Genomic DNA, 14,989 nt, shown 5'->3' on the forward strand with positions numbered 1-14,989 from the left:
GTTGACTCACCGAGATTTATTTCTCCGACCCCGTCGTGGGCTAACATTTTCGTGTCCCGAGTGATGGAACCCCATGGGTGTCAAGATTTGATCGCTGGATTAGTCTTTTGAAGTAGATAAAGGTTTAACCTTACCCGATCCCGTGTCTTTGTGAGGTCCTAGTGAGCCGCCCCGAAGTATGGGGTTGTGTATTTTCTGTAGCTCAATAGGGTTAAGTTTTATCTACTCTGGCTGTTGAACGAAGTTGTTTGTGAAATGATTGTGTTAAATTTTTCCTGCTATACTATCCCATTGTTTTTTATTGTCCGGGAGATTTGCACGTTCCGCATGCGCCGTTATTTTATAGGTCGATAGCTTACCTGGGACGCTATCCTTCATGACCCGAGGCGAGTAAGGTAGGGATGTCGCGAGCTCGAGAGTCGGGGCGTGACATAGAGTATTTAAGAGCATTAGATGAATATGACAGTTCCATAAATTATTAGTTCAAAGTGAGAGGACCAAAATCAACACTAGGTTTCAAATGAATACTTCATAGTAATTTGTTAATAATAATAATAATAATAATAATAATAATAAAAGGGTTGGAACCCGTGCAGCACATGCACGCGGAATTCTTCTAGTGTTGTAGTAATGTGGTCTTCTTCTTCCTTAAGGTGTCAGTCCAAATCATATGAAATGGAGAATGAGGGAGGATTTTTCGCTATGATTTTTTCCATCAAAACGTCAGCTTTATCAAATTGGGGTCCATGACATATTTCATTTATATCAATTAACAAAAGGACGACAATAAACATATCAAATAAATTGGGGGATCTAAATAGATCAATTGAAAATTGCGGGACGACGTTTCACATTAATCGAAAGTGATTTAATTGAACTGATGAAAAGTTCAAATATGATATGATGCACGGATAAAAGTTGACAGACTTCTAGTATCATTATCTCTTTGGGCATTAGACACTTTCTTTCGGTCAATTTCCCATGAGACATTTCATATGGCTTTTGCGGGACTATGGCGATGGTTATCACAGAACCTTTTCACATTTGTGTCGCTTGTGTTAGAGTAATTAAATATTAAACCACGCTTTCATCTAAGAGCTTAAGCTTTTAGAACAGTTGGCTGTGGTCTTATCAAATCTTTCATGGTATCGGAGCAGGAGGTCCCGAGTTCAAATCTTTCAAGACCCCTATTTGCCTCCTCAATAAAATATTTTCACGTTTAGTATCTTCAAAAGAAGTGTGTCGGTCGGGCCAATTAACTGAATCAGATGTGCTTAGTATGTTCAAAATAAGTGTGTCGGGCCAGGCCAATTAACTGAATCGGATGTGCATGAGGGGGAAAATAAGTGTGTCGGGCCAATTAACGGATGGTCTCAACACATGATTATGGTTTGGTTTAATATTCTTTTTAACTATTAAAAAGAGAATGAGTTGGGATTATTGAATAAGAACTTTGACGCTCAAAACAAAATTTCGACCGATAATATTCCTGATTAGTGGATCATGTAGTTTGTCATGTCCCTCACAATGAAAAGCAACCTACTATTTTTCCAAAGCGACACTATTTCGTGCGGGTCGGAACGAGGAATTTCGCTTTGGTATTGAATACTAAGAGCAGATCCTAACTAGCGAAGTGTCTATTGATGCAATCAAGAGTGACTCTGTTCATCATGGAGAAGTTCATGTTTTTAGCATTTCTTGATCTTCTGTTAGCTTTCCTATTGATGTCTCAGCCCGCCATTTGTTCCAGCAACTTCACTGATCAAGATACTCTCCTCCACTTCAAATCCGCCATCGAAGTCGACCCGACGAACATGATCAGAGGCGGCAATTGGACTGCCGAAGCAAATTTCTGCGAATGGATCGGCGTCGTCTGCAGCAAGCGCAGGCAGAGAGTCGTGGCTTTAGACCTCTCCTACATGGGCCTCCACGGAAGACTGTCTCCTTATCTGGGCAATCTCTCTTTTCTGGCTTTTCTTGATCTTCGCAACAACAGTTTCTATGGGACGATTCCGATAGAAATCGGTCGTTTACGCCGCCTGAAAAAACTCAATACTCCAATATAACCAGTTTGAAGGAAACATTCCTCCTAACTTAGCCCAGTGCCAAAACCTTGAACTGATGTCACTCTTGGATAACAAGCTAACGGGTGGCATACCGAGAGAATTCGGCACCTTCCCTAAGTTGCAACAACTGTTTCTTAGCTTGAACGCGTTACCAGGTCAAATTCCGAGCTTCCTGGGCAACATATCCACGTTGCAGGTCATTGCTTTGGCCAAGACCAATCTCACAGGTCCGATTCCTCCGACACTTTTCAATGGATCGCTCACTACTGTCGACTTTATGTTTAATGATCTCTCGGGAAGTCTTCCCTCTGATATTTGCTACCGCTGGCCTAACATTCAGAAGCTTTCGCTGTCTGGTAACAAATTCAGTGGCCTGCTACCGGAGACGCTAACCCAATGCAAAGAGCTTCGAGTGTTGTCGTTGTCATTCAACCGTTTTCAGGGAAGCATTCCTCGAGATATGGACAGCTTGCAAAAGCTGCGGGAGCTCTATCTCGGTTCTAACAACTTGACCGGCACGATTCCTCGGGCCATCGGTAACATGTCGAGCTTACACATGCTGTACACAGAATTTAACAGCATCGGAGGTAACATCCCAAGCGATATCGGCAAGTTGGTCAATCTGAAAGTAATCAAGCTTCAGTTGAATATGCTAACAGGCGAAGTTCCTCAAGAGGTTTTTAATATCTCTTCGCTCCAAACGCTGGCTTTGACAGGCAATTCACTCTCTGGAAGCCTTCCCTCGGGTAGCGATCTCAGCCTTCCGAATTTGGAAAAACTCGTTCTAGCAAACAATATCTTTGATGGCGGCATACCGGAGTATTTCTCGAATCTTTCGAACCTAATCCTTTTCGATGCCGGGTTCAATCAGCTCAGTGGACCCATACCCACGGGTTTGGCCAACTTGAAGCACCTCATTCACCTCGGACTTCAGTCAAATCAGCTAACAGGAGAGACTTATGGTGCGGAGCTCGGTTTTCTCTCTGCTTTATCTAATTGCCAATCGCTGCAAAGATTGGTTCTGCATGATAACCCGCTTGGCAGCTCCATACCAGCATCTATTAAAAACTTGTCAAGTTCCCTACGTATTCTGTCCGCTGCCAATTGTCAAATAAGAGGTCGCATTCCCAAGGAAATGGGTTTCTTGAAGAGCTTGACTTTCCTAGACTTGAGCGATAACGATCTGGATGGCAACCTCCCATCACCAATCGGAGGACTAGAATGCTTGCAAAGGCTGTATCTTGATAACAACCGTCTTGAAGGACCGATCCTCGATGATATATGCAACTTGACAAGTTTAGGAGAGTTCAAGCTCCGGCAGAATAGGATATCGCGATCCATTCCAAATTGCATTGGAAACCTGAGCAGCCTTCAAAAGTTTCTCGTAAGTTCAAATAACATGACATCGGTTATACCGGTTAGCCTTTGGAGCCTTCAAGAACTTATCTTCCTCAATCTGTCACTCAATTCTTTCAATGGAGGACTACCACTTGAAATGGGAAAAATGACAGCTATAGAGAGCATCGATCTTTCTTGGAACCGGCTTACTGGCGCCATACCGAATTGCATCCAGGAGTTGAAGAGCCTCGCCTCCCTCAACTTGTCAAGGAACTCGTTTCGAGGATCAATACCGCAATCAATTGGCGACCTTAAAGGATTGGATTTCCTCGATCTCTCCTACAATGAGTTATCCGGCACGATACCTGAGTCCATGGAAGGACTAAAATTTCTGCAAAACTTGAATGTGTCCTTTAATAATCTATCGGGAGAGATTCCTAACGGTGGACCGTTTAGAAAATTTTCGGCTCTCTCCTTCATCGGGAATCAAGCACTTTGTGGAAATGCGATTTTTCATGTCCCACCTTGCAAAGTAAAGGGAAAGAAGTCATCAAAGGAAGAGCGGCTCCGGTTACTCTACATCATGGTGCCAATTGTGTCAGCTATACTATTAGTCCTTGTTGTTTGCTTGCTTAGAAAGCGTCGGAACACTAGGAAAGAAGTTCCGGTTTCAGTGGAAAATGTGCCCGGAATTGACCACCCGATGATATCATATCGGGAGCTTTGCTCTGCTACTAACAACTTCAGTGAAAGCAATTTGCTCGGAGCAGGAAGCTTTAGCTCTGTATACAAAGGGACTCCGGCCAATGGGACAGACATCGCGGTCAAAGTACTAAATCTCCATATCGAAGGCGCTGTGAAAAGTTTCGATGCGGAATGTGAGGTCTTTCGCAAGGTCGGGCACCGGAATCTCGCCAAGGTGATCAACACCTGCACGAACCCCGATTTGAGAGCTCTGGTGCTGCAATATGTGCCCCACGGGAGCTTGGAGAGGTGGCTTTACTCCAACAACTATAACTTGGGTCGCCATCAGCGAGTGAAGATAATGGTCGACGTCGCAGTGGGGATCGAATATCTCCACCATGGCCAACCGGAACCCATTGTGCACTGTGATCTAAAGCCTAGCAATGTTCTTCTAAACGAGGACCTGGTCGCCCAAGTCTGCGACTTTGGAATCGCGAAGATTTTGGCCGAGAACAAGCTTGAAACACAGACCCGAACTCTCGGCACGATTGGTTACCTTGCTCCAGGTACATTTGTCGAATTTTAACTAATTCAAGGCTGCGATTGCCGATATAATGGCATAATTTGAAAGAAATATATTAACAATCGTATGTCTTTCGATCTTATTACTTATGTCCCGAAAAGAAAAATATCAATTGCCGATCTTCTTATTTCAAACTCCATGATGCTTACAGAGTATGGTCTGGAAGGAAAAGTCTCGACAAAAGGAGATGTTTACAGCTTCGGAATATTGCTGTTGGAAGTGATTACTAAGAAGAAGCCAACAGATGAAATGTTCGATGCGGATATGAGCTTGAGGCGATGGGTAGGTGCAGCGATTCCAGACAGAGTGCTTGACATCGTGGATCGCGAACTCCTTAGCACGGAACATGAAGATCTGACGCTTTTGGAACTCGAGAGCATAGTCTTATCGATCCTAGAGTTGGGACTGGAATGTTCAAAGGACTTGCCTGAGGAAAGAATGGACATGGGAGCTGTCGTGGTTAAGCTCAACAAGATCAAGTTGTCACTTCCTTGACAAGAAAATAAGGTGAAGAGCAGCTCATAGAATTCAAACATGGTGTTGTCTTTGTTTCTGCATAGATATCTCATTTCGATGCCATTATGTATGGCCATCTGTAATAGAGTACTTGATCTTCTTTCGAGCTTTCCGAGTCCGAGAAGAACAATAGAAAACACGACAAGATTTCCCAGCAATGAAATTTCTTCCAACCATAGTCTAACTCGTGTCTGACTTCGGAAAGTACAACACATGGTCATGGAGTTCGTTGATTTGCCGGTGACGGACATTGTTTGCTGCAACATCGTTTTCGATTGATCATTGCCATCTTCTTGGTCCTCTGACCAGCAATTTCACTTAGGCTTTAGTAGGCTTGGCTAATGGGCCAGCCTGAGCAAGCCAGGCACAGCCCATGAGCCGCGTATGTCGGGCTGGGCGTGGCCCGGGTCAAGCCGGCCTGCATGCCTCCCCCTGGCTGTCACGTGCTTGGGCCTATTTTAACCCCTTTTCTGTTTTAAATATTTCCGTTGTTTTCTTACCCAAAAACAACTGATTATTTGTTTTAATCCAAGAAAGATTGTTTTAATTTTTCCATATTACAATTGCAAAGAAAAATCAAATTAAATCGATGACATGGAGACAGTGAACACGCCCGAGGAAGCCTCGAGCAACATTTTTATTTCAATATAATATACATACACAGATTTAACATATCAATTGAATTTATACTTAGGGCTGAGCATAGATGACGTTGCGTGACCAGCGCTGAGGTAAAAATTACAATAAAATTTCTCTAAAAAATTATTTTTAATAAATTTTCTTTTTTTGCACTTTGGCTTTGGTCGACGAGGAAAAAAAAGGAAAAAATAATTAAAAAATAAATTTTAAAAATTAAATATCATTAAAAATATCCACGTCAGTACCGGACATGCCACATTAAACAATCTGTGTCCATGTTACTGATTTTCGGCCAAATTTAATTAGATGGATTGAATTGGTACCAATACAAAAAGGTTTAGAACTAAATTGTTCCATTTGAAAGATTTAGCAATAGGTTGAGGACTTTTTTGGTACTTTTCCCAAAATGCGAGTGTATGCGCTTGAAAATCCCATCTTTGAAAGAACGTAGTTGCTCAAATTTTTATTTACACATTATATGCACTCTAAGTGGAAATGCAATCTCACTAACCTACATCCTTTATTTTTCCTTTTATCAATGGAAGAGTTTGCGCCTTCTCTCACGGAGAAGTGTCAAAAAAGTCCTAAACCTATTGCATTAGTGCCAATTTAGTCCTAAACCTTTTTTTATCGCCAATTCAGTCCTAAACCTTCAGCAATGGTTCCAATTAAGTCCTAAACCTTTTATTGGTGTTAATTTAGTATTAAATCTTCTGTATTGTTGCAAATTCAGTCCTAAATCTTTTATATTTATATCAATTGAGTTAATCCGGTCAATTTTGATCAAAATTGCTATCATGGACATCGATTGTCCCACATGGCACGGCTAGCGCTAACTTGGACATTTTTTAATATTTTTTTAGTATTTTAAATAATTTTTAAGAATTTTTTTTGTTTTTTTCAAAATTATTTTTAAAAATGATTTAAAATGTAAAAAAATATATATTAAAAAAGTATCGACGTTAGCTCCAACCATGCCATGTAGAATAATTGACATCTATGCTAGTGATTTTCAATCAAAATTGGCCGAATTGACTCAATTGGCATAAATGCAAAATTTTTAGGATTAAATTGGCACTATTGTAAAAGGTTTAGGACTGAATTGGTACTAATAAAAGGTTTAGGACTTAAATGACACCAATCCAAAAGGTTTAGGATTGAATTGTCTGATTTTCTATTTAAAGTTTCCGCATCCGCCATTGTTCTCCGAGTAATGAAAGATTAATGAGATAAGAGAGGTTAGCAAGCATTCCTAAAGTAGCAGAACTGGGATACTACAATTAAGGTCTTGACATGATTCTATTCTACTATGAAATGGCCCCGCATCATTCAATTGTTGCAAATTACAAATTACAAATTACATAGCTGCAAGTATCCACGTTCCCCAGCACCTTCTTCTTCTTCATCTTCACCCTCATCCTCATCCCGTGTCTATTCCTAAAAATATCATTTAACTAAATGTAAAGAATTAAACTATGAAAATATTAATAACCGCCTAGCTGGTCGCCGCCCGGTTGGCGACGTCGTCGGAAACCGAGGCCTCTTTGGAAACTAAGAGCTCATTGGAAATTGCGGTTTAAGCCCAATCCGGTAAAATGACATAGCTTAAACCTCAACCTAGAGGGTTTAAGATACTTTTATAATTAATATGAGAATTAAGATTAGCACAAGTAGAATAAGAATGTACATTGAAATGTACACAAATTCCATATTTTCTCTCTTCCAAATTATTATTTTTTATCTAGGTACCAGAGCCACGGACTAAGTAGTACCAACACCGATACGTGACACGCGACACGACACGCCGATATGTTATTTTTAAAAAAAAATAGAGAATTTCGACACGTCATACATTAAATGAATATTTTTATATATACATAACAAATTATCATTATGATTATGTCAATTAAATTAATTTGACTCAAATCCACAAATAGTAAATTTACATTTGGACCCCTAATTTATTGAAAATGTTTAAAATTGACATCATGCATGTCGGAATAACGTGTCGGGATGTTGGACTTGCATGCCGCTGGCATTTTCAGAACGTTGACCATGTCTAACACTTGTTAACCACATGTCGGTCGAGTGTTGGACAGGTGTCGGTGTCCGACAGCGACACGAAGGCCTGCGGAGAATGTCCGTACTTCCTAGACCATGGTTCCTAAAGAAACCTAAGTGCACTTGGTGCATAGCTCGGTGCACCCCAAGCGGACACCCATATAAATCCGAGCGTAACGTTTGCATAAATGTATCTCAATAGATACATTTACACACACCAATTGTATACATAGGCACACCCACATTCACACTCGAATATTGCATTATGTAAATGGATGTGTATATGTAAGACTGCATGTAGATGTTGATGCTAAAGTATAGAAAAGATTTTCTTCCGTGCTCGAGGCAAGTATGATAAATGGTAAAGAAATTCGGTTCTCAATCTTCCAAGAAGGGACCGATCCAAAAAATCGAAATCTTCCATTCATAATTTCAGTTCGTAGTTAATTCACCAGTATCATGCTCCATTTTAGGTCTTGAAATGGTTTCATTCTGCTATGAAATGGTATTGCAACATTACATGGCTGCAAATTACAAATTACAAATTACATAGCTAAAAATATCCACCTTCTCCAGCGCCTTATTCTTCTTCTTCATCCTCATCCTCATCCTCATCCTGTCTCTACTCCTAAAAATATCATTATTGAAATTCAAAGGGCAGAAGAACACTAGAAATGCCAATATTTGTGTACGGCGCTCACTTTAGTGCAATTTTTTTTTATCACTTAAGTGCCAATTTTTTTGAAAAATAATTATTTAGGTGCCAATTCCTGTGAGGTCGCCGGAATTGGCACTTAATTGATCGTTTTCTCTCTGATTTAGCACTAAAGTGATTATTTTTTGGATCACTTAAATGTCAATTTAAAAAAAAAACGATCATTTAAGTGCTAAGTCGGGTGAGGTCGCCAAAATTTCTCGTCTTTGGCACTTAAGTGATTATTTTTCCTCCGATTTGGTATTTAAGTGGATCGGTGAAAAAAATTGGTACTAAAGTGAGTGCCGTACACAAATATTGATACTCTAGGTGTTTTTTTGCCAAATTCAAAGAGACAAAAAAAAAATTACTAACCTCCTACTTGTCCGCCTCCTCAAAAACTGAGGCCTCTTTGGAATCCGAGAGCTTGTTGGAAATCGAGCTTTCAAGCTCAGTCCGGTAAAACGAATGTGCTTAAACCTCAATCTATCTAGCGGGTTTGAGATACTTTATAATTAATATGAGGATTAAGATTAGCATAAATAGAATATTCATATTGATTATCCGTATCTCTCAAGATTGCAAATAGATTGCTCCTTGATTGAGATATTATCTTAGAATAGTCATCTAATAAGCCTACGAATAGGCTGATGTATATTCTTCATTAACATGTAGCAGTAGCAGAAGGAAGGGGAAGCTCAATTCACTTCAGGCACTTGCAAAGGGAAGAAACATTCTCCTAGGGATTTGTAAATAAAACTAAAAGAAGAAATTAAGTTCACTACCTGACATGTAAAGCTTCACAATTGCTATGGGCACCCGTTGGTTTAACTTGTTACCGTGCTTAATGAGACGATCCATAGTATCCGGCACATACTCAAGCACCAAATTACGATTCAATTTTGTAAGTGAATAAGGGATTATTTCTATAAAATATTTTCTTGAATAATTTATTTTTCATGAAATAAAAAGAGCTTAGTCTAACCAGTTTTGTGGTCCAAAACCTTTTTTCATCTGGTGTGATTGGGCATTCCTTAAGGCTATCTCAGTCCATGAATGTCAAATGGACGTGCTATTAACCCTTGAACATATGGTACAATGTTCATATGTTCACGTTTACGATGGACAAATTACGATAGCTATATCAATTTGAGATTTTTTATGATTAAAAAATCAAGTAACCGTTTAGGTTTACGACGAAACCTATAAATCAATTACTATTCCAATTTGAATACCCCACTAGATAGACCTCAAAGAGTAACAGGTATAAGTGATGTGGATTATTCAAGAATTGAAGTTGATTTACTTTATAAAAAGAAGATATCAATGAACTTCTATGAAATTGTTTCATGGGATTCAACCTTGTTCTCAAAAGATTTCCTGTGATTATTTCTAGTATGGAATAAGTCAATGATCCACAAGTTTCTCTAAGTGAAAATAACAATAATTCTAGCAAAACGTTTTCCAGATTATTAATTTTCGCCAAGATAAATGTATCATGATTCATTTTTTGTCGGAGTTATTACGATTTACATTTCTCAATGTAGAAACTTACACTTTAAATCATCAAGAGTCACACTGAAGCATAGATTGTAAGATTGTCATTGGGGCCCTTGAAGACATCAGCTGATATATTAGAACTTTTTAACTTGGAAGATATTGAAACAGACACAAATTTTTTTACAAAAAGAGCAGGTGTAACACCTTTTAAAGTCGGACATTAGTTAGACTCTTGTTGGGTGAAATTCAATTGCTGCAAAGTTTCGTCGTGTTTTGATTTGTTTTCCTCCAATTCAGAAGCGCAAAAGAAGATTACAAACTTTGTTGCAAATGTCTAGACACAATGCCACTGTGAAAAGCGTCAGAAAAGTCCCAAATCTAGACGCCATATGGTTTACATGGTATAGACAGGGTTGACGAAGATATTTTTGATAGTATTTTAATGTTTTTATTTATTTATTTATTTATTTTTATCTATTTTCCCCCTTTCCGCCGTTGGCCGACGTAGGCGAATGCTGGCGAGGACGCCCTTGCCAGATTTGACGAGGCCGACAGGCGATGCCAACCTCACGAGACAAGGGCTAACCTCATTGACCACTAGAGGAAAGGGGAAAAAAAGACAGGAAAAAAATGATGGGAAAAAAAGAAATGAAAAACATAAAATATTATTAAATTATTATTGAACATGTCCACTTCAGTGTGTGCCAGCCGTCCGCTGTCCACTTTACAATATCCATCCAAAATTACTCGAAATGACTAAATTAACTCTAGGTCAAAAGGTTTTGGACTAGATTGGTACTATCAAAAGGTTTAGGACTAAATTGGCATCAATGCAATAAATTTAAAACTTTTTTTACACTTGTCTCCAATGTAATTTGAACGAGATTACTATTTACAAAATGAGATAATACTATATTTAAATTCAATGAACCGCTCTTGACCTTAAGCTAGAGCTGTCAATGGGTGGGTTGGTTCGATCGAAAGTGGTCCGACTCATATTGACTCATTTAACCCATTTTAACCAATTTTCATCTTGTAGAAATCGACATACCCGACCTGACCTATATTGTCAAAATACTTTAATATTAAATCTAGTTCAGAAAGAATTGTTTCTCATAAATATTTAAAAGAACATATATCGTTCAAACATCGTGGACAATTTTCATAATTTAAAAAAAAATCTGATTTTTTCTTTTCTTTTTTTTTCTTCTACTTTCAGCGATCGACATCGGGTAGCGATTAGTGACCAACATCGGGCGGCGACCGGCGGCCAACCACCGGTGACCGAAGACAACGGTCGGAGACCTGCGACCGGCTACCCTTGCTGAATTTATAGAAAAAAATTAAAGGAAAGAAAAAATAAAAAAATTATGAAAATTCAAAAGATTAAAAAATTATAGAAATGGCTGCTTTTATACTCACTTGAGCTTATTAGATAACTAACCAATTTATGACCAATTTAAAACACATTAACTTATTAACTAACTCATTTATTAATCATTTAAGTTTGTTTTTAAAACTTAAGGAAAATCATTATGGCCCATATTATTATATATGCGTTAAAATATGAATTCTATAACTATTTTGTCGACACTTTCTCCATCGTGTGTGAAACCTTTAAATGACTCGTGTGGGCACACCCCACACTACACACACCCCCACAAAAAAAAAAAGAGGGGGGGACTAGTTCCATCTTTTTTTTTTTTTCCTTTCTTTCTCTCTCTCTTCTTTCAATGCAATAATAACAATAATATCGCCAACCAACGCGTAATTCTTTTTAATGAAGCCGAAGGCGCTGTCGTTTCGTGTTTCTAAAGCGAAATCAATGGGACGGCTAGGCAACCATAATTAGTTGGAGAGACTAATCAGGTGCGGGGCGTGCTTACATCATATCTCACGCCACGCTTCGAGACAAAAAAGACTGACAACCCCCAATTCGGGTTCATCCCGTTATTTAAAGCCAATTCATCCGTCCATGATGAGATGAACATGTTATTAAAATTGTTCCTTGATCATATCCATTGACTTTTTCGCATCATGGGATTTGACCCCCCCGTCGCTGAGCAAGAGCTATATAACTTTTTGACTACACAAGTCATTTGTCACCGCTCATTTTGTTAGTTGATAGATTTCCAAAATAGTTAACTTTTTGGCTACCTGCAATTTTCATTGAAAGGTTTCACACACGATGCACCTGCCCATGACATTCTCTCTCTCTCTCTCTCTCTCTCTCTCTCTCTCTCTTTATAAGGTTTCACACACTGGGAAAGCTTCCCACGATGCGCTGTACTTGCCCCGGGTCACGCATATCAAAGAAGACATCATACTCTAGCACAACGAGAGTGGCTCCCCATTAAAGCCATCGGTGGGGCAATTAGCAAGCTTTCATTTCCAAACAAGGATGAAGGAATTTTGTGAAATCCCAAGTGTGAATGCATTGACCATTCTTTGTCAGTCTGTGTGGAAAAAGAAAAGGTAAAAGTTGCTCGTAAAAGAAACGTCGGAAGAAAGAAAATATGGTTAGTGGCTTTCTTCTTGACCAAATTCACTAAAAAAGCTTCCAACTTTAAATCAAATCTCAAACTTACTCCGAACTTTTTTTTTGTCACAAAAGAATGCTCAAACTTTAGATTCAATCTCAAATATGGCTCAATTTTTTTTTATCTCAGAAAAATCCCTAAACTTTAGTTTCGGTTTCAAATCTATCATAAACTCATTTTGCATAAGAAAAAATCATCAATTTTTACCATAATCTCAAATTTGCTCCATTAGCCCTCTGTCTGATACAATCGTTAGTCATCCATAATTTTCGGATCCTAGAATGGTTTCATTTTGGAGAATTTCTATATTGGGTGGATTTAATATACAAGTAAGAATGCCACGATGGTCTATACCTATGGCTCATTACTTTGCTAATGTGGGTGTTTTTATCGATGTGGAAATGCTATGTCAAGTTGGGACTGGATTATTGGGTAGATTTGGAAATATATTGAGATTTTGATATTTTTTTAGACAAAACAAAATTTGGAGCAAATTTGGGACTGGACCTAAAATTGAGGGTTTTTTCTAAGACAAAAAATGTTTCGGGATAAATTTGGGACTGAACCTAAAGTTGGGATTTTTTTAGGGAATGAGGCCCTTTCTTCTTGTCCAATTCTCACTCTTGCAACATTTAAAAGAAAGGAAAAACTTGAAAGATAGACGCGTTTAATTTCCCGGAAAGATTCATTTGAATGACAATATAAGCCCAAAAAATCTCCTTTACTTATTTATATTTCAACCGCAATGACCCATATCCAAAATTAACTTGTTTGGTAAAATCATCCCCTCCTCGTTTTTCGAGCCAATCTGTACATAAATCTTAAGGCATTTCAAATGCGGTACTTTAAAAATAAATCACCGCTTAGAAGAAATCCATCTACACCACCATAACAACAAAAGTGCACCGGAAATATTAAATCTTTGCACGGAATGCAATTGAGTCCTAATTATTTAATGAGCGCCAGTCCAGTCATCAACCTTGCCGATAAGTAAAATCAAGTCCTTTCCTTGGAGAATGCCAAAACTTGCCCGTATAGCACTCGAAGTCTTTGTGGCAACCTTTAATTTCATTTCTTAATATAGCTTTCGGACTTTGTGACTTGATTACACCCGCATAATGGTTTAAGAAACCAATTATACTTTTTCCGTTTTGATAGGAACTTATTACAACAATTGAAAGGTTTGACACTTGATTACAGTTTGCACATAAGATGAAGACTAATGGTACAATTTCCCCCCACACATGACTATGGCATTTGAAAAAACATTGCATGCCAAAACATTGCATTATTCCTTAAGAAAGGGTTAACCTGCTATAACAACCTATTAAATCCGAACACTTTATGTGAATAAGCGCAAAACTATTGTTGGATTAAGTTTAACATTTGCATTACAAACTCATTGAATTTACTTCGGTGGCATTGTGCAACCTCATTTTCTTCAATGAATTAAGCCCTTTCTTTTTGCCAGAAATGTACTTTTTATTTCAATGAAAACATTTGAATTTGGATGTGATACCCACATTAGAACAATAGATAGAAGAAGACTGTACTAATGCGCTATTTTAAACTCTAGATGGAAGATGGTGGACAACAAAAAAGGATGTGGTTTCTATTTGATTAAAAGCCAAATTTTCAAGCACATGAGAAGGTCCATTCCTGAGTCTAGGGGTCCAGGCCAAACTCCAACTTAGATTGTATTGAAGTAGGAAGCAAGAATCTACTATGAACTGTTGAATACTCTAAGGGCAAAGACCCTTTCTATCGGGTTGCATTAAAACGATGCAATTGCTTTCAAAAATAGTTTTTCGAATCGTGAGGGACTGAGCATTATTGCAGAGTGAGAAGGAAAGCTATTTTTTATTGGATGGCATTAAACCTTGCAATTGCTTTCAAAAATCGTTTTTTGGATGCCAAGAGATTGAACATTATTGCAGAGTGAGAAGGGGGAAAATGTTAAAAAAAGTCCTAAATTTATTGTATTGGTGCCAATTCAGTCATTAATATTTTGTTTTGATGCCAATTCAGTCCTAAACCTTTTATTGCTGCCAATTCGGTTCTAAAACTTTTCCATTAGTGCTAGTTCGGCTCTAAACTTTTTGTGTTTCTATTAATTTAGTCAATCCGGCCAATTTTGGCCGGAAATTTACTGACGTGGACATCGGTTGTCGTACGTGATATTGTTAGCACCGACATGGATTTTTTTATTTTTTTATATTTTAAATAATTTTTTAAAAATAAATATGTTGGTTTTTCTTCCTTTTCTTTTCTCAATCATTAAAAAAATTAGTACAATTATCTAAAAATATTTAAAAAATATCTACGTGAGTGTCAACTGTGCTACATAGGACAACCGACGTCCATGTCG

At 38.2% G+C, this 14,989-nt stretch overlaps 1 protein-coding gene across 1 annotated transcript; it reads left to right on the forward strand.

The window, feature by feature from the left end:
• Positions 1–1,670: 1,670 nt before the first annotated feature.
• LOC125314666 (receptor kinase-like protein Xa21) lies at positions 1,671–5,194 on the forward strand. The gene is made up of 3 exons (XM_048277521.1): positions 1,671–2,025; positions 2,222–4,654; positions 4,823–5,194. The coding sequence occupies exons 1-3, from the start codon at positions 1,671–1,673 to the stop codon at positions 5,164–5,166; spliced, it is 3,132 nt and encodes a 1,043-aa protein (XP_048133478.1). The 3' UTR covers positions 5,167–5,194.
• Positions 5,195–14,989: the final 9,795 nt, after the last annotated feature.

This window comes from Rhodamnia argentea, chromosome 4 (assembly GCF_020921035.1).
Source record: "Rhodamnia argentea isolate NSW1041297 chromosome 4, ASM2092103v1, whole genome shotgun sequence".
In the NCBI taxonomy this organism is placed as follows: domain Eukaryota; kingdom Viridiplantae; phylum Streptophyta; class Magnoliopsida; order Myrtales; family Myrtaceae; genus Rhodamnia; species Rhodamnia argentea.

Bases quoted from the DNA above. Each gene is read 5' to 3' on its own strand.
- LOC125314666 (XM_048277521.1), top strand. From the start codon at position 1,671: ATGGAGAAGTTCATGTTTTTAGCATTTCTTGATCTTCTGTTAGCTTTC. The intron at 2,026-2,221 runs GTCGTTTACGCC...ACGCGTTACCAG, and splicing joins GACGATTCCGATAGAAATCG to GTCAAATTCCGAGCTTCCTG. The intron at 4,655-4,822 runs GTACATTTGTCG...TGATGCTTACAG, and splicing joins GATTGGTTACCTTGCTCCAG to AGTATGGTCTGGAAGGAAAA.